Source organism: Cynara cardunculus, assembly GCF_001531365.2.
Source record: "Cynara cardunculus var. scolymus isolate 2C chromosome LG 3, CcrdV1, whole genome shotgun sequence".
NCBI lineage: Eukaryota > Viridiplantae > Streptophyta > Magnoliopsida > Asterales > Asteraceae > Cynara > Cynara cardunculus.
This window is the reverse complement of record NC_037530.1, coordinates 3496250-3522586: the sequence shown is the minus strand read 5'-3', so window position 1 is coordinate 3522586 and position 26337 is coordinate 3496250. Positions and strand designations below refer to the sequence as shown.

The 26337-nt window shown below is 34.9% G+C and overlaps 2 protein-coding genes across 4 annotated transcripts; both read right to left on the bottom strand.

Annotated features, from left to right (window-relative positions):
• Positions 1-1012: 1012 nt before the first annotated feature.
• Positions 1013-9895, bottom strand: LOC112508619. The gene is made up of 5 exons (XM_025113291.1): positions 9006-9895; positions 6099-6240; positions 3332-5947; positions 2532-2947; positions 1013-1298 (listed from the first exon to the last, which is right to left on the bottom strand). The coding sequence occupies exons 1-4, from the start codon at positions 9893-9895 to the stop codon at positions 2582-2584; spliced, it is 4014 nt and encodes a 1337-aa protein (XP_024969059.1). The 3' UTR covers positions 1013-1298; positions 2532-2581.
• Positions 9896-12872: 2977 nt separating this feature from the next.
• Positions 12873-19475, bottom strand: LOC112508557 (probable pectin methyltransferase QUA2). Of its 3 annotated transcripts, none has more exons than XM_025113223.1 (9): positions 19389-19475; positions 17551-18276; positions 17290-17425; positions 16326-16566; positions 15974-16199; positions 15617-15792; positions 14381-14684; positions 14147-14285; positions 12873-13415 (listed from the first exon to the last, which is right to left on the bottom strand). In XM_025113223.1, exons 2-9 carry the CDS (start codon positions 18270-18272, stop codon positions 13251-13253), a joined length of 2109 nt encoding a protein of 702 aa, XP_024968991.1. In that variant the 5' UTR covers positions 18273-18276; positions 19389-19475; the 3' UTR covers positions 12873-13250. The 3 variants fall into 3 exon arrangements, with proteins under 3 accessions (XP_024968991.1, XP_024968990.1, XP_024968993.1); XM_025113222.1 differs by lacking the exon at positions 19389-19475 and adding an exon at positions 18670-19082; XM_025113225.1 differs by lacking the exon at positions 19389-19475 and having other exon boundaries at positions 17551-18514.
• Positions 19476-26337: the final 6862 nt, after the last annotated feature.

Below are 26337 nucleotides of genomic sequence, written 5' to 3'. Positions count from 1 at the left end.
AGAGAGGGCACTAGGGTTATGTTGAGGGAGATAAACGTGAAGAGAGGTGTTGAGGGAGATAGACATGAAGAGAGGGTGTAAGGGTAGGGATATCAATTTTTTGGCTAAACGTCGACAAGTGATGTATTTGGACTGTGCAAATAAGCCCACATTTTTCATTAAGCTTCAAGTAAACACTCCAAAAGGTCTGTGTGAATAAGCCCAATCAATCAAAAGTAAACACCCCTTAAGCGTACAACGTTATTGTAATAAATGTCACTTGACAACGACATTGAATTAAAACCATACCATCTTAATTCAAATAAAAAAAAACTACCTATTGTTATCATTAAATTTGTCAAAATGCAACGCTCTATAAAAAAACAACTTAAAAGTACATTGTTGTAATAAGTAAAAATGAATCGTTATACCAAATGTGTCAATTTGCAAGGCTTGCCTCTCTAGCCTTCATGAACAGAGCTGAGAAAACTATGGCAACCTGCAGAATAAAACAACATAAAACCACCTACTTTTATATGAAAAACAAACAACTCATCCAGACCAAGCATTTGTATAAACAACTAATTGCAACATTTCTTTTTCTTTCTTTGAATTTTTTTAATATTACAACTATGTTGATTTTGATCTAAAAGATCCCTCATTTTGTCAATATTAGAGATAGGACCAATAGTAACAAATGCATCAAACTATACGTTTAATCGAACGTTACAATAACTATGGAAGGAACGACACGAGTATTACACATATACTTCACCCGTAAGCTGCATAAACTATGATATATAACCACAAGGGTGATGTCTGATTGGTTTGAGTTTGGCTCCAAAGATCAAAAGTACCAGGAGGTCCCAGGTTTAAATCCAAGGAGGAATAAAAATCCCCTTGTGGACACGGAGGTTCAAATACGGTGACTTCGGGCTATCTGCAAAGCACGTGGTCTCCCTGGGATTAGTCGACTCGCATAGCGGGTTGGATATCCAGGTTAATAAAAAAAAAACTATGATATATGCTGTTCATATACAAAATACAATTGGCTTCTCAGTTTCATAATCAACATTCATGTTTTTGCTATTAGGGTTAGAAGAATCATACCTCTTCACCAGGAGGAAAAATCGATAATAAGATTCACTTATAAGCGTTGCTTTCACCACTCGATATTTATCAAGAGAAAGCAATAAACATGGTTATAGAAATATGAGGTTTAACTAATTCATGATATTTCAAAAAGCATACCAAAAGTGACCAATATCCATTACTATAGGTGGTCTTAATTACATATCATGTGTCCCCATCTTCTTTGCCTGTGGAAATGAAATCGCATCAATACTTCTATTAGTAACAATCCATCCCACATCGGATAGAAAATTAGATTTGTGAGCTCCTATGAGTGCGTTTGGTACACTAGACAAGACAGTACATAATAGGGATCATTGTTTCACATTCGGCATGACCACCCCACGGAACAAGGTGGAACAAATCTATATTTTACCAATATATCCTCAAAATAAACCACATAATCTTCTCAAACATCAAATAGCGTCACTCTATATATTTTATTCATTCTTTAAATTTTATTTATTATTTTTTTATGTTTTTTAAACTCTCACTTTACTGTCCTCAAAATATTATTTTTATACGGTTTCTATATTTCGATTAATTTATATAATTTATTAAATATTAGTAATAATAATAAAATAACATAGAAAAGGTATAAACTATATAAACTTTTTATTTTGGAGTCATTTTAATCGCCTTCAACGAAAACTTTCTAAAAACATATTTTGTTATAAAAAATATTTATTTTATTGTAATTTAAGAAATTACATGATTAATCAAAATATATAAAAGATATAAACAACTCATTAGGGGTAAATTGGTCATTTTTATTTGTTATGTTCTGTCCAGTTTTGTCTTACAAACACTGAACAACTAACTTGTCATGTCTCATCCTGTCTAGATACCAAACGCACTGTATAAGCTCAAAGTTATGGTCTACAAATAACTTTCACCATGGTTTTAAGTTAAGTGGTTATTGGGTCACCCTCCCCAGACCCTGGCATCGTTGGGTTTTGGTTATTGGGCCAGACTGCTTTTGGCTATGGGGTGTTACATATATGCAGGTGAACATCTCTGAATAGCCGCAAGAAAAAGTTGGAAATTTTGGGGAGGGTGTTAGGCATGTCGCCTGACCCGGTAAACCCTAGAAGCTAAAGCATTCGCCCCACATAATCATGTGGAAACCACAAGTAGAGGGGGGCTGAAATTGAACCCGGGAAAAATAGGATGCCATCCTCATCCCCCTGAGTCTCAACCAACACAGCACCATCCTTGTGGTTAAGAGCAGCTACTTTGCTAACATGAAAAAAAAATTGGCCTAGCGGTATGTGAGTCTTTGGCTACCTAGGACGTCAGGGGTTCAAAACTCACCAAAAGTGAGGAGGGTGTGTGAGTTTATTTGTTATATTTGCTGTATATAAATATTATATACTTCAAAAAAATAATAAATAAATAAAAAGGTTCGGTCTAGAAGTTACCTTCTGCCTCCATGTCCTACTAAAGCAGAAATCTCCAAAGACAGGCTATGCTACAACATGTTGACTTGCCCAGAAATTCCTGCACTGCAAGCCGGGCATAGAGAACCAATTCCAGCTTGTGTTTGGGGATGGAAATGGAATTCATTTCTACACCAAGAACATAAACCAGTAACCAGATTTCTAGCCATATTCGGCATCATAGAATTCTTTCCCATCCAAAAAGGAGAATCAAAAGCTTGCTCCATTCCCGTGTTATACGGAAAGACCCTGGAATCCCCTTGAAGAGCATGTGGATTATGTTCGGATTGACCTGTTAGGAATCTGAATTCCAGAGGTTCAGATCTACCAGATCTGAGTCCACCGACACTTGAACCATCTTTATATCTTTCATCAAGTCTAAAGAGTCCATCTTCAGCCTGTCAATGAAGATGGTTAAATCAGTGCTCTCAGAAACGTTCTAAATCACCAACTGCTGCAATGCAATATTTGCTAGTCATTATGAGATACTTCCTCCGTCCCAAAAATAAATATCCACAATAAAAAAAAGATGCACAATTTTAGAAATATGTAACTATTACACTTTCTAATTAACTAAATAACAATTTTACCCTTAATAATAGAGGAAGTAATGAATTCCTCCATCTCATAATTAAGGGTAGAATTGGAAAGAGGCACTTTAGTACTTTTGAAAGTACACACTTGTTTCGGACAAACTAAAATAGAAATATGGACATTTATTTTGGGACGGAGGGAGTATGAATTTAGTGGGAAAAAGGTTTGACATGACCAAAACCCAACACCTTGTCGGACATTATGTCAAAGGAATGAAAACCGCTCGGTGACTGGATCTGTGTATGACGATTTGCTGAACCACTTTGTAGTTGATTTCTATCGTCGGTTTTCCACATACCACTAGGCACAACCTCATTAAGCTGGCGTTGGTTGCTACTGGAGCCAATCATAAACTTCTTGCGTTCAGAACTTCTAAATTCATCTGATCCGAGATCTTCCCATGTTCTGCCCGAGAAAACTGTATTACCATTATGTTGAAAAGCCCTAGCCTCATTGTTACAAGATAAGCTAAATGATCCGCCCACTGACTCTCTTACCCCTTTGAGATCCTCAACCATACTATTGTTAACCATACTCAAATTCGTTTGGACGTCAAAAGCGTCCTCAATCTTAGATGGAACTACTGAACAATTCACACCTTTTTTCTGCTCGACACTAATTGTATCTGCATATAGCGCATGAGGATTCCCAAAAGCAAGACTTAACTCATGGATGCCAATATTTCTCTCTTCACCAAATTTAAGCCCATCTAGTGGTGTGGAATACATCTTATTTCCAAAAATATCATCAGAAGTTTCAGCAACGCAAAAATGATCAAGCAATCCCCTTTCAGAGCTCCCATGAGCATTGTCATACAGGCCACTTACATCATCTTGGAACCCAAATGCTTGCTCATTCTCAGGGGGAGCAAGTGAACAAAATTCAAGGTTTTTCCCCGTATTAAAAGCCATAACACCCGCATTTAAGCCATTCTGGCTGCTGCCCAAAGAAGCAACCTCATTGTCCTTTGATTCATCGTTCCTAAATATTTGGAAGTCATCTAAATTGGCTTCCCCTGACTTGTTTGAAGAAGCATTGTTTACATCATTCTCCATGTGGAAATTTTCCTTGCTCATTTGTGTCTGAGGTTCCTTCATAGTGGAAACTAGAACCTTGCTCCCAACATCTTCATTCATACATTCTTTTTTGCACCATGATGAGACAGATGAACGACTTATAAAATTGCGCTCCTTCTCCATACAAGTCCCGCCATACATACTTGAGACATTATAGCTGGCAAATGCACTGCTCCTGACTTCATATTGTCCATCAAGTTTGGAACTTGCAATGCCATAAGAAAATCTATTCTCATCAGAAGCATGAGTAACCTGATCAACAGATGCAGCAATTATGCTGCCAGCAAAACCTACTTCTCGAGGAGACTCTTGTTTTTTGGAAGATATCAGACTTGCATTATTGACAGCACTACTTGGTGAAACAAGGGAAAGACTTTCTGAACCAGAAAGCTTCTCCATTTCAACCACACAATCCTCATTAAGCCCAACACCATGGAAAACCCCAGATGATGACTCGCTATTAACAACTTTCTCCTTTTCAGGCGTCAACTTGTCAAGCGAACTACAGATATTTGTATCATTTATGTTTGCTCTAAAGCCCTTTTTCCCACCGATGCTTGAAGTCGGAACCCCAGTTTCAGAAACGGCATGATTGAGCACCTCAACACTAGCATACTCTCCGATTACAATTTTCCCGACACCGCCAGAACTGCCTATCGGTTCATTTATATATGGAGGACTGTTTCCTGAACTTCTTCCCTGCTTAAGAATGCATTCCGGTTTGTCAACATGGGTAACCCCATTTCCAGAAACTGCATCTTGACCATTAGAAACTCCATCTTTCTCAACAACAGCACTGGCACTGCCCAACTGTTTACTGGAAAATGGAGAAAGCAGACAGCCTCCAGAACTAGTACCTTGATCAAGATCACACTCTGTTTTGTCATCAACACGATCAACTATTCCACCAGAACTTTCAAACTTCCTACTGCTTTCATAAGCAGACATGGAAGGTTCATAATCAAAACAAAGATCAGATTTAGAAACAGAAACAACAGGAGCTTTGTCTGTTCCAGGAACTTCATTGTCATCTACATTACAGTTCTTTCCAATCTCATCACCAGATTTTTCAACTAAAACAACTCCATTCATGTTAACATGGCCTTCCTGATTACCATGAGCCAGAATGTTAAGGTCACGAAAATGCTCGTTGGTTTTAAGTTCTGTGCCAGAACTTAACTTATGATCACTTTGAGGGGATGCAGATATAATTTTATCACCATGATGTGCATCATGAGTTTCTATTACAACATTGCCTTCTGCTGAAACCGAAGCTGGCAACTCCTTGTCAGGAACTCCAGGATACAATACAGGGTCATTAGTCTTTTCTGCAGTTGGAGCTTCTGATGCTTCAGCAGTCCTGCTCTCATTTGTCACATGCATCCCAATGTGTCCATTATACTGGCTCCTTTCTAAAAATGTCTTATGGCAGAGCTGGCACTCAAATATTCCACCTTTTACTACAGTACAATCAGAAACTGCTGAACCAATGTCAGATCTTTCATACTTGTGAAATAACACCTGGTGGTTCAATAAACCCATCTTTCCTTCAAATATCATGAAGCACTTGAGGCACTTGAAAAGCTCTTCAACTTGTTCAACAACAGGATCCAAATTGCCGGGCATGACTTGCTTCCCAGAGTCTGTATGTAATGAAGTCGGCAGTGCTGATGGATTTTGAACAGAGCTAATTCTTTTTAAGTCTTCTCGAACAAAAAGATCTGCAGCCTGCCATGGACAATTAAAAAAAACAGTTTATGAAGAAAAAAAAGTAAATGATAAAAGTCAATAATAAGAAAATAATGAAGAAGAGGATAAAAGGGGGAAAGGGGGGAAAGAGAAAGCATCAACATAGAACTAATTGCAAATACCAACTTACATTCCCAGAAGCTCCTTTCAAGGCAAAGTCATCACAATTGTTACTGTGAGTTTGATTTGGTTTATCCAATTTTTCTTCTCCAACAATAGAGAGCAAGTACATAGATGCTTCCTTGCAAGACTCAAATTGCCGACCACTAGGGCTGGTTATCATCAAAGTGCATTTTAGAACCATAAAACTATTACATTCAAAGTTATAACATGGATATCCATCAAAACATTATACCTAAACATTCATAAAATGAAGGGTGGATGTGCCACATCCATGTAATGTAAACCGCAAAGAAGTCATACCAAGATGAACACGTTCTCTAGCCCATCGATAGTTGATGATCATAAAATAGAACTTCTAAGTTGACATGTGTTTAACTCTATGCCTCCATTATACATGCAACGCAAATCAGCTACAAACTTTTAGAAATTAAGTACCCCTTGAAGAATTATATATGCTGCCTATGATTTAAGATAGTATGAACAAATCTACTAGCCACATTTGTGTCTTCCTCTATCAGAGAACATAAAATTGCACATGTCATACTCGTATGGGTCTCAAACTTTAGAGATTCATGGCTACAGTTTAGACCTCAGACCATGACACTATGGATCCACCCATTATGATTTAGGCCCATCGTTTGTCTTTTCTATTCACTTTGCTGAACTTGCAAAGTATGTTTCACCCTCTTTGCTACTCAGATCTTAATTAGGATATAGAAGTCTAATCCTATTATTGGGTTATATATTCAGGCATTTCTTTGCAGAAGCTCTTCTGCTACTTATTTTCATGCATGAATTCTACAATGGCAATTTGATACGGATGGGGAATTAATTAGTTCCAATGCAAACCAATCTAGGATATTACGGTGTATTCTAGAAGGGAAAAAAGGGGAAATGACAACAAAATGAATGAGGCAAGTGGCTGAGGTCAGTTAGAAGAGAGAGAAGAATAAAAGGGAAGGAAGATCCCGTAATCATTCATTCGGTTATTTTTTCATTCATGTTGTTTGAGGCTCCAACTTTATGGTTGTGAGAGAGGGATCATCCCTGGATTTTGATTGTAATTATGTTCATTCCAAGTTTTCAATTCAAATCATACCTTTCTTCCTTATCTTTTGTGTTCAATTGTTCTTTCAAGTTTCAATTTCGTATCATTGGTCCGACCTGCCAGGACCTGCCGTCTGTGTTGGCTCTCTACCAATGGAAACTCGTTCGGTGCAAGGTCGTCTGGAGCAACATGAAGAGGTGATTCATCAACCACAAGGGTGAGTGCCTGATTGGTTTGAGCTTGGCTCCAAATGTCAAAAGTACCAGGAGGTCCCAGGTTCAAATCCAAGGAGGAATAAAAATCCCCTTGTGGCCACGGAGGTTCAAATGCGGTGACTCCGGGATATCTGCAAAGCAGGTGGTCGCCCTAGGATTAGTCGGCTCGCATAGCGGGTTGGATATCCAGGTTAATCAAAAGAAAAGGTGATTCATCAGCTCCAATCTGAAGTGACTGAAATCGAATCGGCCTTGCAGGCTTTGGAGGTGGATCGAAATGAATCTGTTGAATTTCGTAAGGTGATGTTGGGATGGTTGAAACAACAGGGGAACCAACAGCTTCATGGTTCTGGGGGTGCATCGGGATCTGGCGATCAATTTTCCGGTATTTTCATCGGGTCTCCGGGCGGTGGGGGTGCTCAAACTCCTCTTAAATCAACTGATGGGTTGCCATGGGCGGTGAAGAAAATTAAGCTACCAGAATTCTATGGATTTGATCCTCAAGGGTGGATTCAAAAAGCTAATCTGTATTTTGAAATTCATGGTACCCCTGTCCATCTCCATATCCATTTGGCTCAATTAAGCATGACTGGAGTAGCACAGCATTGGTTCACGATTGTAAAGCAGGTCCATGATTCTATCACATGGGAACAATTTCAGGTTGAATTACTACAGCGATTCAGTGGGTTAGAGATCCAGAACCCATATGAACACCTAGCCACCATTAAACAAGCCTCTTCCATTTACGATTACATCGATGAATTCGAGTATCTGCTATCTTTGGTTCCCAAATTGCCAGAATCACAGGCATTAAGGTATTTTACCACCTGAATTGGATTTAAATATCGCTGATCTGATCATTCCTACTGCTGTGTTAGCATCTCGTACGATCAAAGTTCATAATGAAGATGTGGTACAATGGTTGATTCAATGGAGGGATATCACGGTAGACGAGGCAACGTGGGAAGATGCCCTATCAATCCAAAGTCAGTTTCTGGATACAAGTCTTGAGGACAAGACTTTGTTGGAAGGGGGGAGTAATGATACGGATGGAGAATTAATTAGTTCCAATGCAAACCAATCTAGGATATTAAAGGTGTATTCTAGAAGGGAAAAAAGGGGAAATGACAACAAAAGGAATGAAGCAAGTGGCTGAGGTCAGTTAGAAGAGAGAGAAGAATAAAAGGGAAGAAAGATCCCGTAATCATTCATTCGGTTATTTTTCATTCATATTGTTTGAGGCTCCAACCTTATGGTTGTGAGAGAGGGATCAGCCCTGGACTTTTGATTGTAATTGTGTTCATTCCAAGTTTTCAATTCAAATCATACCTTTCTTCCTTATCTTCTGTGTTCAATTGTTCTTTCAAGTTTCAATTTCGCATCACAATTGCCCACACCCTACCTCAAACATTAGATATTATATTAAACCATTGATATTTAGAAACAAGTCGTACATATGGATAAAAAAAAGAACACATAAGTGATTGAATTCCACTATGCACAAGGGCAATACTCTTCAATCGTGTTCTTTGTGCACACACAATAGAATGCCAGTAAAGTTAAGACAAAACCCAATACTATACCACATGATAAACTAACTGCGCAAAAAGAATAACAACTGATACCATGAAAGCAAGAAAGCAAAACAAACCTTATGTAACGACGACAGAATAACCAAACACGACCTGCTTTCTTCTTGATAGAGAGGCTCAGCCTCCAGCCTTTAGGTAAAGCATCTCCAAAATCACTTGCATCCACAATCCTCTTCTTCTTTCTACTAGTCCCCCACTGGCCATCCAGACCTCCCAAAAACCCTAACAACTCACCTTCAGTCAACATTCCCTCGGTCCTCCTCCTAATTTCAGGTCCGTAGGGATCCTCCAACCTGCCCAGATTCGCTATGTTTACTTTCACGCCTCTACTATTCACAATTTCTCTATCCCTATCATTATCAAAGACAACTACTTTCTTGACCATAATATCACGCATTCTCTTGGCAGCCGGGGGATGGATGAAAGCCGCATTCTCATGCTTTCGTGGTCTCCCTCGCTTTCGCTTCATCTCAGGTTTCAACAATTCAGGCACTACGACATTGGTATCGTTTTGGACCTCAATAGGAACTAAATCCTCAAAATTAGGATCTGAATTAAAGAGCTCTTTCAACATACGAACGATCTGAGTGTTTTCGGCTTGTTCGGGGTCATTAATATTGTTGGAAGTGGGTGCATGTGGCGAACGGATGTGAGACGTCCGGCGGTGCATGGTGGTTTTGGCGGACGTGGAGGACTCGGCGGGTGCAAGCCGAAGGCGTGAGTAAGTTTGTTTACGGCTACCGGCGGATTCATTGAAAACGGAGCGGTCGATTTTGGGGATTACAACGTCATCACAGCGGTTGAGATCGAATGAGGAATTGGAGCACTTGGAGAGGGAGTAGAGTTCTGATTGTGAGAGGAGACGAAGGTCGACGGTGGGGATAGAGTCAAGCCGGAGAGGAGGAGGGCGGTCGGGATCGACGGTGGTGGTGGTGGTGGTGGTGGCCATAATTCGGAACCTTACGGGCTTCCTTGTCTCAGATAAAAAGGGCACGGATTTTAACTCCAAAGAGAGTAGATTTGATTGGTGTTAAATTGTAGCATTTTATTGTGTTTTATAAATGTTTATTTACTAGTTGTGTACCCGCATAATACCCGCGTAATGCGGCGGGAGCCATAAATTTTAACGATTTTGAAGTTCTACTGGTTTTATAAGATAAGATTTAATGATGATATAGGTTACAGTTGGTCTTTACATATTAATACAATTTGAATAAATAAGAGCTATGGTTCTAATTACAGACTATCGATGAAAAAAATTGTATGACAATTTAAAATCCAACATATTTAAACGACTCCACAAATTTATTCGATTTACACCAAGAGCAAAGAACCAAGAAACTTGAGTTTTAAGATAAACACTCAAAACTAATAAAGAAAACTACAAATTTAACAGATCATAAGTCATGAAAAGACAAAAAAAGATGGGTTTTAGAATGAAATTTCAACTGTTTACCCTCTTTCTTGTCCAGAAACTCGTATTAAGGTTGAATTAATACATGTATATATATATATATATATATATATATATTTCAAAAAAAAAACAAAGAACATATTAATTAAAAACATATTATACAGTGCAATTTGGACAGTCTAACCCCAAAATATATAGTATATATATAAATAAATAACTATAAAAGTATAAATCGTAAATATTAAAAATATTTTTTCACAGTATACATAATATATAATAATATAATTAAGTCAAAAACTATTCAATATTGGACTCATTTCAAAGGTATTGACGAGACGATTATAATGATGTAACTTGTTGAAATAAAAATGTATTTTTTAAACATGTTTTAATTGATATACGATTATGTATGTTAATTTGATAAAGGTTTAAAATGAAACATTTAAAAGTAAATGACRTAAAGTAAATTAATTAATTAATTATAGGGGTATAAAGTATAAATTTAAAATTACAATTTTAAAAAAAATCGGTTGTGAGAGGGTGAGTGTATGTGAGGGGGTGAGTGTATGTGAGAAAATGATGGGGTGAAAAAGTGAAAAAGTAAGTATAAAGGGTATTTTGGTCATTTAGAATTTTAAGACTTTAGAACTTTTACTAAATTTGCTTAATAAGATAGTATAGATAAAGATGGAATATGATTTATAGTTTATATTTTTGAAATAGATAAAAATAGGATTTTATTGTATAAAAGTCTTATAATTATTTGTATTGATCCAAAAACAAAAGGTTTTCAACAAAATTGAAGGTTAGTTAAAGTGAGGTCAAAATCGTTATCAAAGTGGATTGGTTTGTCATTTAACCGTAATAATATCAATACAAGATAAAATTAAATAATAGTCTGACAAATACTACTACTGGCAAGCCAGATTTTAGTGTGCACACTTATCCAGTAAGTTTGACTCACCAACTCTAGCAATATTTATCATAGTATGAGAACATGTTAAGCATGTCAACAGCCAAAGTAAGTTATAACTTACTACTTTTAGTAGTATCATAGTTTTTTATTGTTCTCTTTGTATATAAAAAGATGAATTGGGTTAACAAGTGTCTATATCAACTTCAAAGACAAAAATAAATAGTACAAGCATGCATGCATCAATAAATCAAATAAAATACGTGTTTAAGTTGGCAAGCAACTTTTAATGTAACGGTGGCTATAAAAGATCCCATTTGTCATATGTTTACAACTTGTCCGTTTTGAAAGAACTTCTGATTAATAGTTTCTTAGGCAAAATCGGCGTCACTATCAAAAAAAAAAAAACTAAGTACTTCAGATCTAAAAGAATATTTTCTTCTCTCACTCTTTCAGTTGTTAGCAAATTTATCACCAGTCAGATTGTTTAGAATCAGGTCTTACCTTCCTAGTTTTTCCAACAAATCTATAATTTTTTGTTTTAATACAAAATATATAATTAAAATTGAAAATTTGTTATGTTTGTATTCAATCATTTTCTACAAACACATCATATATAAGTCATTACATTACAAGATCAACATAAACTATACGTGTATTTGTATTTAAGTACACTTATTTAATTTTATCTTGCATATTTGATACTTGATTTTTTTATTTCATTGCATCAATGAAATTAAATTATTTTTATTCTATATAAGAAATTATTTATTAAAAATATATTGTGATTATAAAATTATAAGATTTTTAATAATATAATTAATAATGAAATGTTTAAGATAAAAAATCTGTAAGAATTGAATGTAATATTTTTTAAAGATTTTAATTTTATGTGGCTATAATAATTGGTTGTACAAACCTTATTATCAATTAAAAAAATTATAGTTTTTTGTTTATTTTAACATGTTTCAATGAATAGGAAGATTTTATTCCACTATTCACATGTGAATTTTGAACCACATTGTGTATTCATCGACTTACGGGCCACTAAACCACATTGAATACCATTGTGAAACGCAAACCACAAAGCCACAACATTCAAAACAAAGCAATGGCTACAATGACGGACCATTGTTTGACTCCATCTCCGTATGTATTTACCTCGTCAGAGATACTGCTATCTACCAAACCCTTCTTACCTGTCCACGATGCTGACCTAGTAAGTTAAGCAAGAGACTCATACGACATGTTTGTTCGCAGTTTCATGAGTTAATGAGACTCGATAGTGGGTCAATCATATAAAAAGTGGCTTATTCAATAAGCCTTTAAGGGGGAGCTTTCTGTAGAAAACCAAGATCTCCAAACCTGCCATTCGCAGTTAAAAAACATTATTTCCATCTATGAAAAAACTCTCTCAAACAAAAACCTTCTCAATCTATTCAGACAAATTAATCCGCATAGACAACTTTATTTACATTACACTTAATGAAAAACCAACCAAACATCCTTTTACCCGGTTAACGTTTACCCAATTTGTGTCGGTAAACAGTGAATTCTGATGAAGCATCAAAATACAAACACAAGACCAGAGTGAATTCCGATAATCAAGTATCAAAGAATAGAATTCAAATATATTATGAATGGGAAGAATATTGTCAAGAAACAACAATATTTGGTTTCATCAAAGTCTCGTATATATACCATTCTACTTATTCTTATAACCATCAAATTCATATAGTCGGTATCCATACGAGACGAAAGACGATAAGCTTCAAGTATAAAAAATTCCGCACCTATACTTTTGTGTAATTACACCCGCCCTACGTCCACCTTATGGCGGCACAGGACCTTCTTTTGACTCTCGAGTATCACCAATAACTTTAGTTCCTTTTGGCTTTCTTTTTCTGCCCAAACGTTCCTCAGTTTGGCGACAATAAAAATGCTGAAAATTTTGAAGAAAATGAATGTTGAATGTCATCATAACGAGTTTGAACTGCTCCTTACGAAAGGTTTCTGGCAAACAAGGAGTTTTTCGTCATTGTTGCTCTCGATTTCCACAACTCGTGCTTCCCATTTTAATCTAGCTGTGATGGCTCTCGCTGATTCAATCAGAGAGGCGGCGTCACGTAGTATCACCCAACCCTGCATTTCATTTTCGTAACTATTAGCTAACATGAAAACTAAAACTAGGCTTCAACATATACCGAGGGGAAATGTCCAAATTTTAGCCGATGACGGACTCTAGAAACCAACACCCCCCCTACTCTTCAAATGGAGGCTAAACGGGAACAAATTGTCTTAAGAGTGTCGAGAGGGGGATAGAAAAGTACATATTGCCCCAAAGTGTCGAGTCCGTAGAGTGGTAGATTTTGGCTCTGATACCGTGTGAGGATATGTGGAACCCCATTGGATTACTCTCTAAAAGAGCCTTTAAGGAGTAAATTGATGGGAAATGGTCCATGTCCAACCAGCCAATTTGGGACTCTAACCCCCCCCCCCCCCCGGGCAGCCCGAAAAAGAAACTGCGGCTAAAGGGGTACAGATTGTCCGAGGGTGTGAAGAGGGGCTAGACGAGTACCTATTGTCCCCGAGTGTCAAGTCTATAGAGTGATAGACCTTATCTCTGATACCATGTAAGAATACATGGAACCCATTAGATTACTGTCCAAAAGAACCCTAACCTAAAGAGGATCCGACATATATTAAGGAGAAACTGTAACCGATATGGGACCCTAACATAACATGTCCTTGGTTTTTTAGAATCGAAAAAATCCTATATCCATGCACCCATACCCTTTGCATCAAGCTATTTGGTCTACTGTAACCTCTAAAAATTTGAATGCATTTGAAATAAAAACAATCAATCAAGATACCTCTGGACGGAGTAATCGATCAATCTCAAAGAAAAGATCCACCATGCTGCAATGAGACTGCTTTACGGTTTGAAGAGATAAAAGTCCATCGGCATGCACCATATCATAAGATCTAGGGTAGGATGGAAATGCCTCACACCTAAAGCCGAGTTCCAAGCCCATTAAAATAAGTAAGCATCGTGAAGATTAGAATTTTTGTGCAAATAATTTCGAGTAAGACAACAAAGAACATACCAGTCATGCAACACGCCAACAAACCCTCTGTCTAGGATAAGGGGGAGGTGGTTGACCCCAATGGTGGGAACCACATTCATCACCCATACGGATTTTCGGCCATCCAATAAGGCGGAATTAAAACTGCCAAAATGGGCATTCATGTCCAAGACATTTCTGACCATGTTATAAGGCGGAATAGGATCCTCTTCACCAGGTCTCTTTGGATGATCTGAAAATATCAGTGGGGAGAGTAGAGACCAGTAATCTCGAACTGCTGACTTCCAGTTAATGTTATCTTCCGTAAAGTCGTCTGGAAGTACACCTAATAAACCAGAGAAAAATATGTCAAAACATTCTTTAGTACTAGTCTTAAGATGTGTGGATACAAATTAGTACAACTTTTATGATGCATACATATTACATCCGTCAGACAAATAAATGCCCACGATGAAAAAGGCACACAGTTTTAGAAATGTGTTATTATTACACCTTTTAACTAACTAAATGACTATTTTACCCTTAATGCCATAAGAGGTAATGAATTTCTCCATCTGATAATAAGGGTAGAAATGGAAAGTGAGTACTTACTTTTGAAAGTGGACACGTATTTTGGGACAAACTAATATATAAATGTAGATACTTATTCCGGGACGGAGAGAGTACATTAGGCCTAATCCATAATCAGATAAGAGTTGGGGAGTACAACTTGCATGACTAGTCATGATTGGTAAAAACTAGCTCATAGGCTAGATGACAATGTAAAATGACTTAAAAAGACATGTTAACAAATTCATTGGAAATATATAAGGGGTATAATTGGAAAGAAGTGGAAACAACTCCCCTGAAGCTTATTGAAACACTACTTTAAGTAGCGTGTTCTGATAAGCTAGCTTATTGAAAAACTACTTGACGGAGAGAGTACATTAGGCCTAATCCATAATCAGATAAGAGTTGGGGAGTACAACTTGCATGACTAGTCATGATTGGTAAAAACTAGCTCATAGGCTAGATGACAATGTAAAATGACCTAAAAAGACATGTTAACAAATTCATTGGAAATATATAAGGGGTATAATTGGAAAGAAGTGAAAACAACTCCCCTGAAGCTTTTTGAAACACTACTTTAAGTAGCGTGTTCTGATAAGCTAGCTTATTGAAAAACTACTTGAAGTAGCCTGTTTTGATAAGCTCGCTTATGGCTAACCAAAGGGATTCTTTCAATAAGCTCAAAAAAAAATAACGACAAAAGCTTACCATGCACCGCAAGTTCCTTGGGGCTCAACATAGCTCTAGAAGGCCAGGTTGCCCTTTCCTGAATAGGAATCCATCGCCGGCTACGAGTTCCTCCTATGCATGCCTCAAGTGGATGGTAATATGGAGATTCAACATCACGACCCTCTTTGCAGATCAAAGGACCAGGACCATGTTTTCTATCAATCACAGTGGTTCAGAGACAAGATTAAGATCACTCACAAGTTACAACTTTTATAATTAGAAGACCAGTTTTGCATACAATGTCTACATAATACCTTTAACGTTCGAAAGCAAAAAGGATTTCACAAGAAAAAACATTGTAAATGTGTAATGGTGTTCGCATAGAGGTAGATATACCTAGAAGCATAACAATTTTTCTTGCTAGGTTTTTTCCACACGACGGTTTTATCCTGCTGTGATAACAAATCCCAACAGAGATCTTTAGCAAAATTACGCACAAAATCCCATCTTTTCAAACTTTCTTTATCACGAACAGAAGCTGGCGTGTTGGCAAATGGCGAGGTCCAAACAAAATATCCTCCAGGTCTCAAAACTCGATCGACTTCTATCAAATGTATACCATCTGTGACAAAACCCAAAAGGCAAAAAGGTAGCTTAAATTCAGCTCGATCTTCTGGAGACCAGGAAATGTGCGCATAAATATTAGCTAATGTAACATAACCATGAAGTTTAGCTTACAAAATGATACCTTTCTTATCCCATTCAACACCATCCCATGCACTGTGTATCATGTCGAAGGAAAGTGATGGGAACGGCAACTGTTTTGAAGCAAAAGAACCAACCATCGCAGGGAGACCTCGTTCAAGAGCTATTTCAACTTGACTGCCTGAAGCCTCATAGTTTGCAATACACATTGTTAAAAGTTGTTTCGGGAATAGATGTGCTCCTAAGCTACCATAACCACAACCTATATCTAACATGGTTCTCACCTGAAAAAAGGATGGATAAAAACCGTTAGAAAACTATGCATTTTCACCATAATGACATGCATAATGGAATGGTAAATGCGTCTATAACTAAGCCAATGTGGTTGGTCAAAATGGCATTTGCAATTGCTATTTCAGATCCAATTCTATAAACCGAACCAATATAAAGCAAACAAACCCAGTATATTCCACTCGGAGGTGGGGTCTAGGGAGGGTAAGACTAAAGTAGACCTGGCCTCTACCACCAAGAGTAGAGCGGCTGTTTCTGTGAAGTTCAAATCCAATTCTATAACATAAAAGAAAAATACTTGTTAGTTTACCAAACTAATACTTCCTTCGGCCAATGAAAATTGCAACAGATGTCCCATGAATATTGCCACAGCCATTTCTAGAAAGGTTCCAAATGACCTATTTGCCCATTATCATCATTGCAGAAAAAATTCTAGTATTCATTGAAATCTACAACTTTCCTTTATTAGTCTTTCTTGAAGGGTATTATTAGTATTTGACAAATAGTCAAACATTTCTTTAAACTATGCATCAAGTCAAAGATTGGAATTTTCATGATCGGCTTAGTGCAATGTAAATCCCAAAGTTACAATGCACATGCAGAAGATAAAAGATGGTCACTTCCATATAATTCATAAAGAAAACTCATTAGGGGCATCAAAACGAACAATATTAGCAGTAAAAGCAATATTATGCACGAAAGTAACTTTTACTTACTCCAGCTTGTACAAGATAAGATTCATTTCTTAAACCAATCATTTCTGCAATCTGATGAGAGTAGTCTTCGATATTATCATCTACCATAGAAGATGCAAAACTAAATGAGATTTGGTCTTCATCTAACATCATCATCCTGCAACCACATTAATTAACATCAGCCACAAAGAATTTAATAATAAGAAAGTGACAGCAATGGACATGTTTAACCAAATAACCAACTCATATCTTATCTTTAATTGACGTAGAAGTTTTACCAACCTTTTCGTCAAACTTCCAGATGAAAGTACCTCCTGTGCAGTAATTTTAACATTGTCAATCCAGATTACATCTCTTCCAGTGGGCCACCTATGAGGAATTTTGTATTTGGGCGGAGCAAGAATTAAACAATTCTGCTTTGACATAGGCCCACAATGACGGTCAAACTCTTTCCCTTCAGTAAAACCCAACTCAAGATTTTCAGTAATATTGAAACAGGGTACATAGTTTTCGGATTCTAGAGAACAGAACTCAGACTCTTTGAACCTAGTGGAACCAAGTGAGAGCTCCCCAATGTCCCACAAGTCGGACACAAGCTGTTCTTGCAGCCGTCTATACCCATGAAGCATATGACCTTTAGAAGCTGTCATGAGCGAGATTGTCCACAGAAATGACACAGAAATACCAAGAATCACTATCAAAACTAAACTGAATTTAAGAAAAAGTAACGTCAGCATATGGCGATTCCTTAAAGTTGTTGGGGTAAATGGATCAGAGACCACAAATCCATTCTCAGTGGAATCTTGTTTAGATGACGAGTTTTCTGAAAAAAGGAATTGGAATGGATTCCTTAATGATAAGGATACATGATCAGAGGATGTCCGACTCCTATCAAAATCTTCCTTATCTATTTTAACCTTCATCTGAGAGTCTTCGATATAATCTTGAATGTTTCCTGGAAGTCTTCCGCCGCCCAAAACACCTCGATGAAGTGGCCTGGACATGCTCCTACATTGAAATAGACACAAACATATAGTAAAGGCACCAAAAAGAGCTTAAATATCAAAAGAAACATAACAGAAATAACATAATCATTGCAAACAAGCTAGAAATGCTTGGTACAAGATCTGTTCATATAATTACTCTACTAGATCCAATAAACCCAAAGCAATTGCATAAACTTTTTCAAACAGGTTACCAAGATCCTTAAACTCCAAGCAGAAGTATTTCACTTTAGTGAATTATACTTTGATAAAATTCACAATAAAACAGAAACCCATATAGATAAAGTCAGGTGATCCAAGAAACCTTAATTCACAAAAAAGCAACAAATGTATCAAAATTTGCACGTAGAGAAAAGAACACAAAACTTGGGTGAATGGAAAAGAACAATCTTTTTACCTTAATTAGATACAGGGTAGTCAACCAAATTCCAGAAATTCAGCCAACAATTCGGCAATTCCACCCCATCATTTCACACACCATCTCTCAATTATTATGTCTTCTCTCAATTCCCCACTAACCTTTCTTCTAAATTCTTCTCTTTCTCAAGAACACAGAAGCACACCTGGCTATTAACAAATAGGAGGTGGAGCAAAGGGTGTTTGTGAGGGTTTTTTGGTACAACTGAAAAGACCAAACAGAGGGGTACGATTTGATATTGCGAATGGATCCAATCACATAAAGCTCCCTCGTCAATATTAGTCACTTGGACTCTCTATAATAAGATGACAGATGGAGACGAAGAGAGAGAGAAGAAATACAAGTATATTTTATACACACATTAAGACATAGAGTAGTGAAGAAAGTAGACTAGATGCGTGATGGATCAATGTCAACTTAAACGCGCTAATACTGCTCACACACCCTAATTAGAGGTCCCTAATTAATTAGGAACACAAGGTCAATCAATGAGACTCACCTCAAATTAACTAATTTTTAATCAATTCTTTAAGCTAGCATCATTTACTGTGTTACAGAGATGGAATCCATAGACGACGACTTTCATAAAACACAATTTCACACACAGATAGTATAATTGTATAAAATATTGAATTAACAGAGGGATGCGATGACTTGGGATCAGCTGGCTTTATTAAATGTAGAAAACGATTTGTTACCTCGAACAACCACCACCACCGTCACTGTGTAGATCTGCCGCCGGAATTGCTGGTCAATATATACATTTATATGTAGAGAGAGAAGGCTGTATTCAATTTCACACTTTACACCGGCATGGAATTATGAAGGGAATAAGGCTCCACCACCTCTCATAAACCCTAAAAAATATCAAATTTTGATCAAGGTAAAATACAAAACTTTTGAAGTTTCTGAAAAATGGTACTTGATCTCAAAAGCATAGAATCTATAAAACCCTTTTTCACTCGTTTCACTGTTTTCTTCTCGTCTTTTTATCAACTTGCATCAAAACATAGATTTTTGGTTCAAGTGGGAACTGACTATTTTCGTGAAACATACGAGATAACAATTTTACACATAAAATTTCATAGCAAAAATGTTGTGAAGTTAAAAAAAGGTCGAACATTCACAACAAAAATACTGTAAAGGTTATCTTCACAGTGTTTTGCAGGAAAGTTTCAAATGTAAAAACTATGTCTAACAAAAACAATCTTGTCTCACATATATTGGTCATTTTATTTGTTATGTCATGACCAGTTCTACTTGCCAAACACTAAACAACTGTCATATCATGTCTAGTTTTGTCATATCATGTCTGGATACCAAACGCACCTTTACTTACCTTGTGAATCGAGGGACAAGCAAGAACAACATTTACGGATATAAATGTTGACGTTCATTATGCACAAAGAATGATAACAAATAAGGACATATGTCACACTCTCGTTTATCCCCGACTCACAACATATTTCGAATTTACAACTGAATTTTCTTGTATGTTTGTTTCATTGATTTTTTTCAGCAAATGCTATGATTTAAGACATTATTTCACATATATTTGTTTCATAATATGATAGTTTTGCATGTATTTGTTTAATCATGTGAAACCTTTTTATATGTATTTTTTCATTTCACTAAGTGAACTAATTCTTTTACCAGATAAACACAAGCATATGTGAAACAATACATTAAATCATAGTTTTTTGATAAATAAAAATATGTAATGAAATATTTTTATATCAATTTTTATTAGTTTGTAACATTTTTTATGGTTTTCATTTATTTATCAAAATTTACAACACCGTTAAAAACGAAAACAACACTAAAACAAGAGACAAAGCCAGTAAAGACTTACAAGACCGCATACAAATCAAGCCATGTCATATGCGAGATCGACTGATTCTTGTATCTTGTTGAGATCCAAGTGAAAATTATAATATAGTTCAAATCATTTGCAAACCTTCTAAAACGTTACAAACCAAACAATTGAGATATTTATGAAAAATGATAAGAGTTTATTTATTATGATCGAAATGTTTATGAAAAATGATCATGGTTCATTAATTACGATCAACGTTTTAAAATAGGAAACAATTGAGATATTTATGGAACTATATATTTATTATCCTAGATTGGTTTTGTACAATTTATATCAGTAGTAGAATGTTTCCAAATGATTTGTAATATATACAGGGAATAGTTCAAATGAGAACACTTTCATTTTAAGAGAACATGATAATACTCTTTTAATATAATCAATTAAATGTGATACTATATTTCATCACATATGATATTAAATCAGAGATGCATACAACTTTTGCACGACCTAGGTTGCGGGTCAAGTCTCACTCATGCTGCTAGTCCCCTCATGTGTATTATCACATATGCGATAAATGTGTTCTTGACGTGATATTAAATCAGAGACATACAACCTTTAGTGTGACCTAAGTCGCATGACACGTCATCTGCACACCACCAGGTGTCCTCATGTATATTATACATGTGATAAGAATGTTTTCCCATTTTCATTAAATGAAGATGTTTTCGTTTGAACCTCGATATATATTGCTATTAACTCGACTTTTATTGTTAGAATCAAACAAAAATTATATATATGGTAAAAATATGTATGGTATAAAAAGAAGATTAATAAAATAGTATTTATGATATATCTACCGACACAAGAAACCACCTTCGGCTTACCTCTTCAATACAACATTGTACAGTGTTTTCTTAATATATATATGTAATCGTAAATTCTTAGAATTTTGTTTTAAATTATTTTTCATTTAAAATTATATAATAAAACTTAAGGACTGTATATCAAACACTTAACCGGTAAGTATTTATCAATATTACCTTACTGATGAATACAACAATGACCTAGAGTCTTAACTGGTAAGTGATGACGGCGATTCTTACCATGGTTAATACTTACCGAGTAAATTGTTGCATACATTAAAATATACAAACTACTTATATTTCCTATATAATTTTAAAATCAATGATACCAAATATTATTGATTGTTTTATTTTAGATCAGAATATTAAATTATGATATCATAATATATTTTAAGAAAAATGAAATATATTTAAGCTTATCTTTTTTTTAGCTCTTAACTACTACTTATGTCTGATTCGTTCAGATATTTTTTCTGTTTGTTTTTTTATTATTCTCAGATTCTCTTATCACTTAATAAGGTCTGAATATAAATAAAAGGTAAACAAATACCTTAATTCATCTTATTTCCCCTTTTGTTTGATTCTTTTTTATTATTGTTTATTTCTCCACCAGAGACGCCACTATCCTTTCATCGTGAAATGCATGCCCTACCTTCTCTCTCTCTCTCTCTCTCTCTCTCTCTCTATATATATATATATATATATAATTTTTGTACCTGTAGGTTAGCTTAAAAGATTATGTGTAACAAAAACTTCTATCGACGATCTATATCCTCTATCAAAATATCGATCTTTCCACAAACAAATTCATCGACGGCATTCCCGACAGCATCGAAAGTCTGAAAGGTATCCAAAAGATTTTTACTGTGTTCCATCTGTTAAATAATTGTTGTGATGAATTTCAACAATGAAAATTTTATGAAAATCAAGAGAATTTTGCAAAATATTTGCAACTGATTTTACAAAAACAGAATTCAGATTTCAACACCATCTCTTATTAATCAGAAATGAAATAAAATTTCAGACTTCAACAGCTTTTAAAAAACAAATGTCATCTCAATCTTGTTTTCAATGAATAAAGTGATAGTTTTAGAAAGAAAAAAAAAAGAAGCTCTAAGTTTTTGTGATTGAATATTAATTAGTATTTTTTTTTTTTTTGTTAAAAGAGGAGAAATAGTTATATGAATTAATAATTAAAATGGTTTAGAATCTAAAATATTAATTTATATGACAAATAACGATAAGGAATTTTAATGTGGGAGTGGGAAGGTCACATGCAGAAACGTTCCAAAGAAAAGGTTAAAATATTAAAGGAAAATGAGAGAAGAGGAGTGGGGCCCAATTGGAGGCGCGTTACTGTGTCGGTGATGCCTTTACTTCCTCTGTGAGCGTTGCCAACGTGTAAAATACCATAAAGTGTTTGCATTAAAATTGAAAATGATTACCATATATATATATATATATATATATATATATATATATATATTTGGGATCATGTGAGACCAATGGTTTTTTGTGAGACCCGTAAGACTAATTCTCAATCATTGGATTAGATCTACAATCATCAGATCTGAACATTCATAAACGCCACGAGACTTCTCAATAATTACAAAATTGTCACCGTGCAACTTTAGACCATTAGATCATTAGCTTATAAAGTTGATCAATGAACATAAATTGGTCTTACGGGTCTCACGAAAAACCCTTGGTCTCACGTGAACCTAACCCTATATATATAGGTGGAGGTTCAAACGAGAACCTTTGTGATTTACGAGAATGCGAGAACAATCTAATAACCTCAAACTTTTTTAATTAATAAATTAACTTATATTAAATAAGTAATGTAATTAATTAATTTTATAATTTTTATTTTATTTTAATTAGTCATAATTATCCTTTTTTTTCGTGCACGTTCTTTTCCACTCTCTCTTCTCCCTTTGTGATAATTGTGTGATTGTGTAATCATAACATATCGAAACCATGATCAATGAAGTATAACCATAACCTATCGAAACCGTGAGTAATCGTTGTGATAAATGTGTGATTGTCTAACCCTAACCGATCAAAACTATGATTAAATTGAGTGCGCAAGTGATGTTATAATAGTGATATCACATGATTATCACACCAAATTGTTTAATGGATTTCGCCTGTAATCGTTGTGATAAATGTGTGATCGTCTAATCCTAACCGATCGAAACCATGATCAAATCGAGTGCGCTGTTATGATRGTGATATCACATGATTATCACACCCATATCACACCAAATCGGTAGTCGATTTTCTAAGTTAACCCTAGCCGAGCGGAATCCTTGTGATAATTGTGTGATAATCACATGATTATCACACACATACCACACTAAATCGTGTTGATATAAGCGATAATGTGATAATTTTGTGATAATCACATGATTATCACACCCAAATCACATCAAATCGTGTTAATATAAGCGATAATGTGATAATTGTGTGATAATCACACCCATATCACATGATTAACCGTTTATTAGATAATGATAATCATGATCGAGTAATCATATTAAAAGATTTTATAGTATCTTTTTCATTATTACGATTTTAATTATAATATTTTCTGAATCTTTTTAAATTTCAATTTTAGTTTTAAAAATCTTTTAATTTTATTTTTTTATCACAATATGTGGTTATTGTGTTGTTCTCGCATTCTCGTAAATCACAGGGGTTCTCGTTTGAACCCTTATTTATATATATATATATATATATATATATATAGAGAGAGAGAGAGAGAGAGATAGAGAGAGAGGTTGGTTATTATACAACCCTTGACATTTGTGCAACCAATACAACTCAATCTCAACCGTCCATTTTATTTGATTAATATGTGATTTCATAGAAGTTTTGATTATTTCATAATATAAAGTATTAATCATAATTAATGAACCATATTCATCTTTCATAAATATTCAAATCATAATAAATGAACTCTAATCATTTTCATAAATATCTCAATTTTTTGGGTTGCATTGGTTGTACAAATGTGACGGGTTGTATTTGAAACGAACTCTCTATATATATACACAGTAGAAGAGTTTTCGCACAATGCAACAAGACACATCTCAATTTTAATGTTTTATTTTATTATTTGTCTATGTCGATGTTATAATACTTATGTGTTTTTAAGAAATCATTAATGATTTTATTTTTAAATGAAATATAAATTTGAAAAAAAAAATATCAATGTTAATATCAAAGCAACTATTTAAAAGTTCTAATTTTTTATGTAATTTCTTTAATTTTTTATTATACTTTAATTTAAGTTTAATAACGAAATAATTTATTTTTTGGTTTAATAATATAACATTTTATAAAGATAATAATTAAGTATTTTGTTATAACTTAATACTTATCATAGTTATATTTTAGATTTTTTATATTTAAAATGAGATGGTTGTCGTGTATTTGATTATGTTTATATGCAGTTAGTTAAACGAATTCAAATATTTAGCTTTAATAAGTTGTACTTATTCACAATTTACTTGTAATCTTGAGTTTTGAGTAATATGCATTAATAAATAGTATTTTATGCATAAAAGTAGTTTTTAAGAGTTTTTATCAAATATTTTATAATATAGTATAGATATATTAAATTATTTATCATATAACAAATGAATTGTCTTTAATTATTAATGTATCTTTTTCTTTTAAAAGAATTTATTAATGTAACATTTTACTATTTACTGTTTAGTAATTACTTATTGATCCACAGCTTCTGATAGCAAGTCTAACTCATTACTCAGTAACTCCTCGTCTCTTATTCTTCTCAACACACACATGCCTTTTAGCCTCTATAATGCACACTTCCACCGTTTGACAACCACACATTCTATACCTCTACAAAAGTACATACATGACCATGCGAATCTGCAATTGATCCTTGGTATTGTACCATGTTAAAGGATTTGTAACTTCAACTTTTGATATGTTAGTACAAAACCGTACCAACCAAAAAAGTTGGTATCAAGTACAGTTAGTTGGTACATGGTATAAAATATTTAAATACCAATTATAATTGGTTGGTACACGAAATTGAAAAAAAACATTGTACCGTACATGTTCACCCCTATTGTGCACCTAATTTGCTGTGGAAATCTATTCCATAGAATATTGATATTACTAATGACAACCTTAGGGATGGCAAAAAAAATCGAAACCGATGGTGAAAACCGAAAACTGAAGTGGAGATTTTAACGGGGACGGGGGCGGGGATGGTGATCACCGGCCCGGCCCAGCTCGATATGTATATATATATATATATATATATTGTGTGTATATATATATTTATATATATAATATCATTAAAAGAAAATAATATCATTAAAATTTAAAAGACTTTTATGTACTTTACCTCAACAACCCAAATAAAGCTCACGAAAAAGTCTAGTTTATTTGTTTAAAATCGTGATTTTAGTTGTATGATGTTTGAATTTCTGTTTAGTTTTATATTGTAATCTAATACATTGTTTGTAATGGTTCGATTATGTTTGAGACATTTAAACTTACATCTTTAAAAAATAATTTACTTTTAATTGCGAAAATTAGCATATTCTAATTTTTTTCAGATCGGTTTCGGTTTTGGGTTCGGGTTCGTTATAATCAACAGTGAAGAGAGGATTTTTACTCTTAACAGGTTCCTCAACGGGGATCGGGGAAACCGCAGGGACCCGACGGGGATCGGGACGGTTACAGAGACGGTTTTAACTATCGGTTTCGGGATGGGGATACCAATACCCGACCCGTTGCCATTCCAAATATTTCTAGGCACTTTTGGTCTCTAAAGCCCAATATCAAACAATATTAATTTGAACCTAATACATAAACTAAAACTCAACTCGTTATCTCAAGTTCGTTTTTTGTAATTCAACATTTACATTTTTAAGTACATGAACATGAACATGTTAGATATTCGACATTTTCCATGTGGGTTTGTCG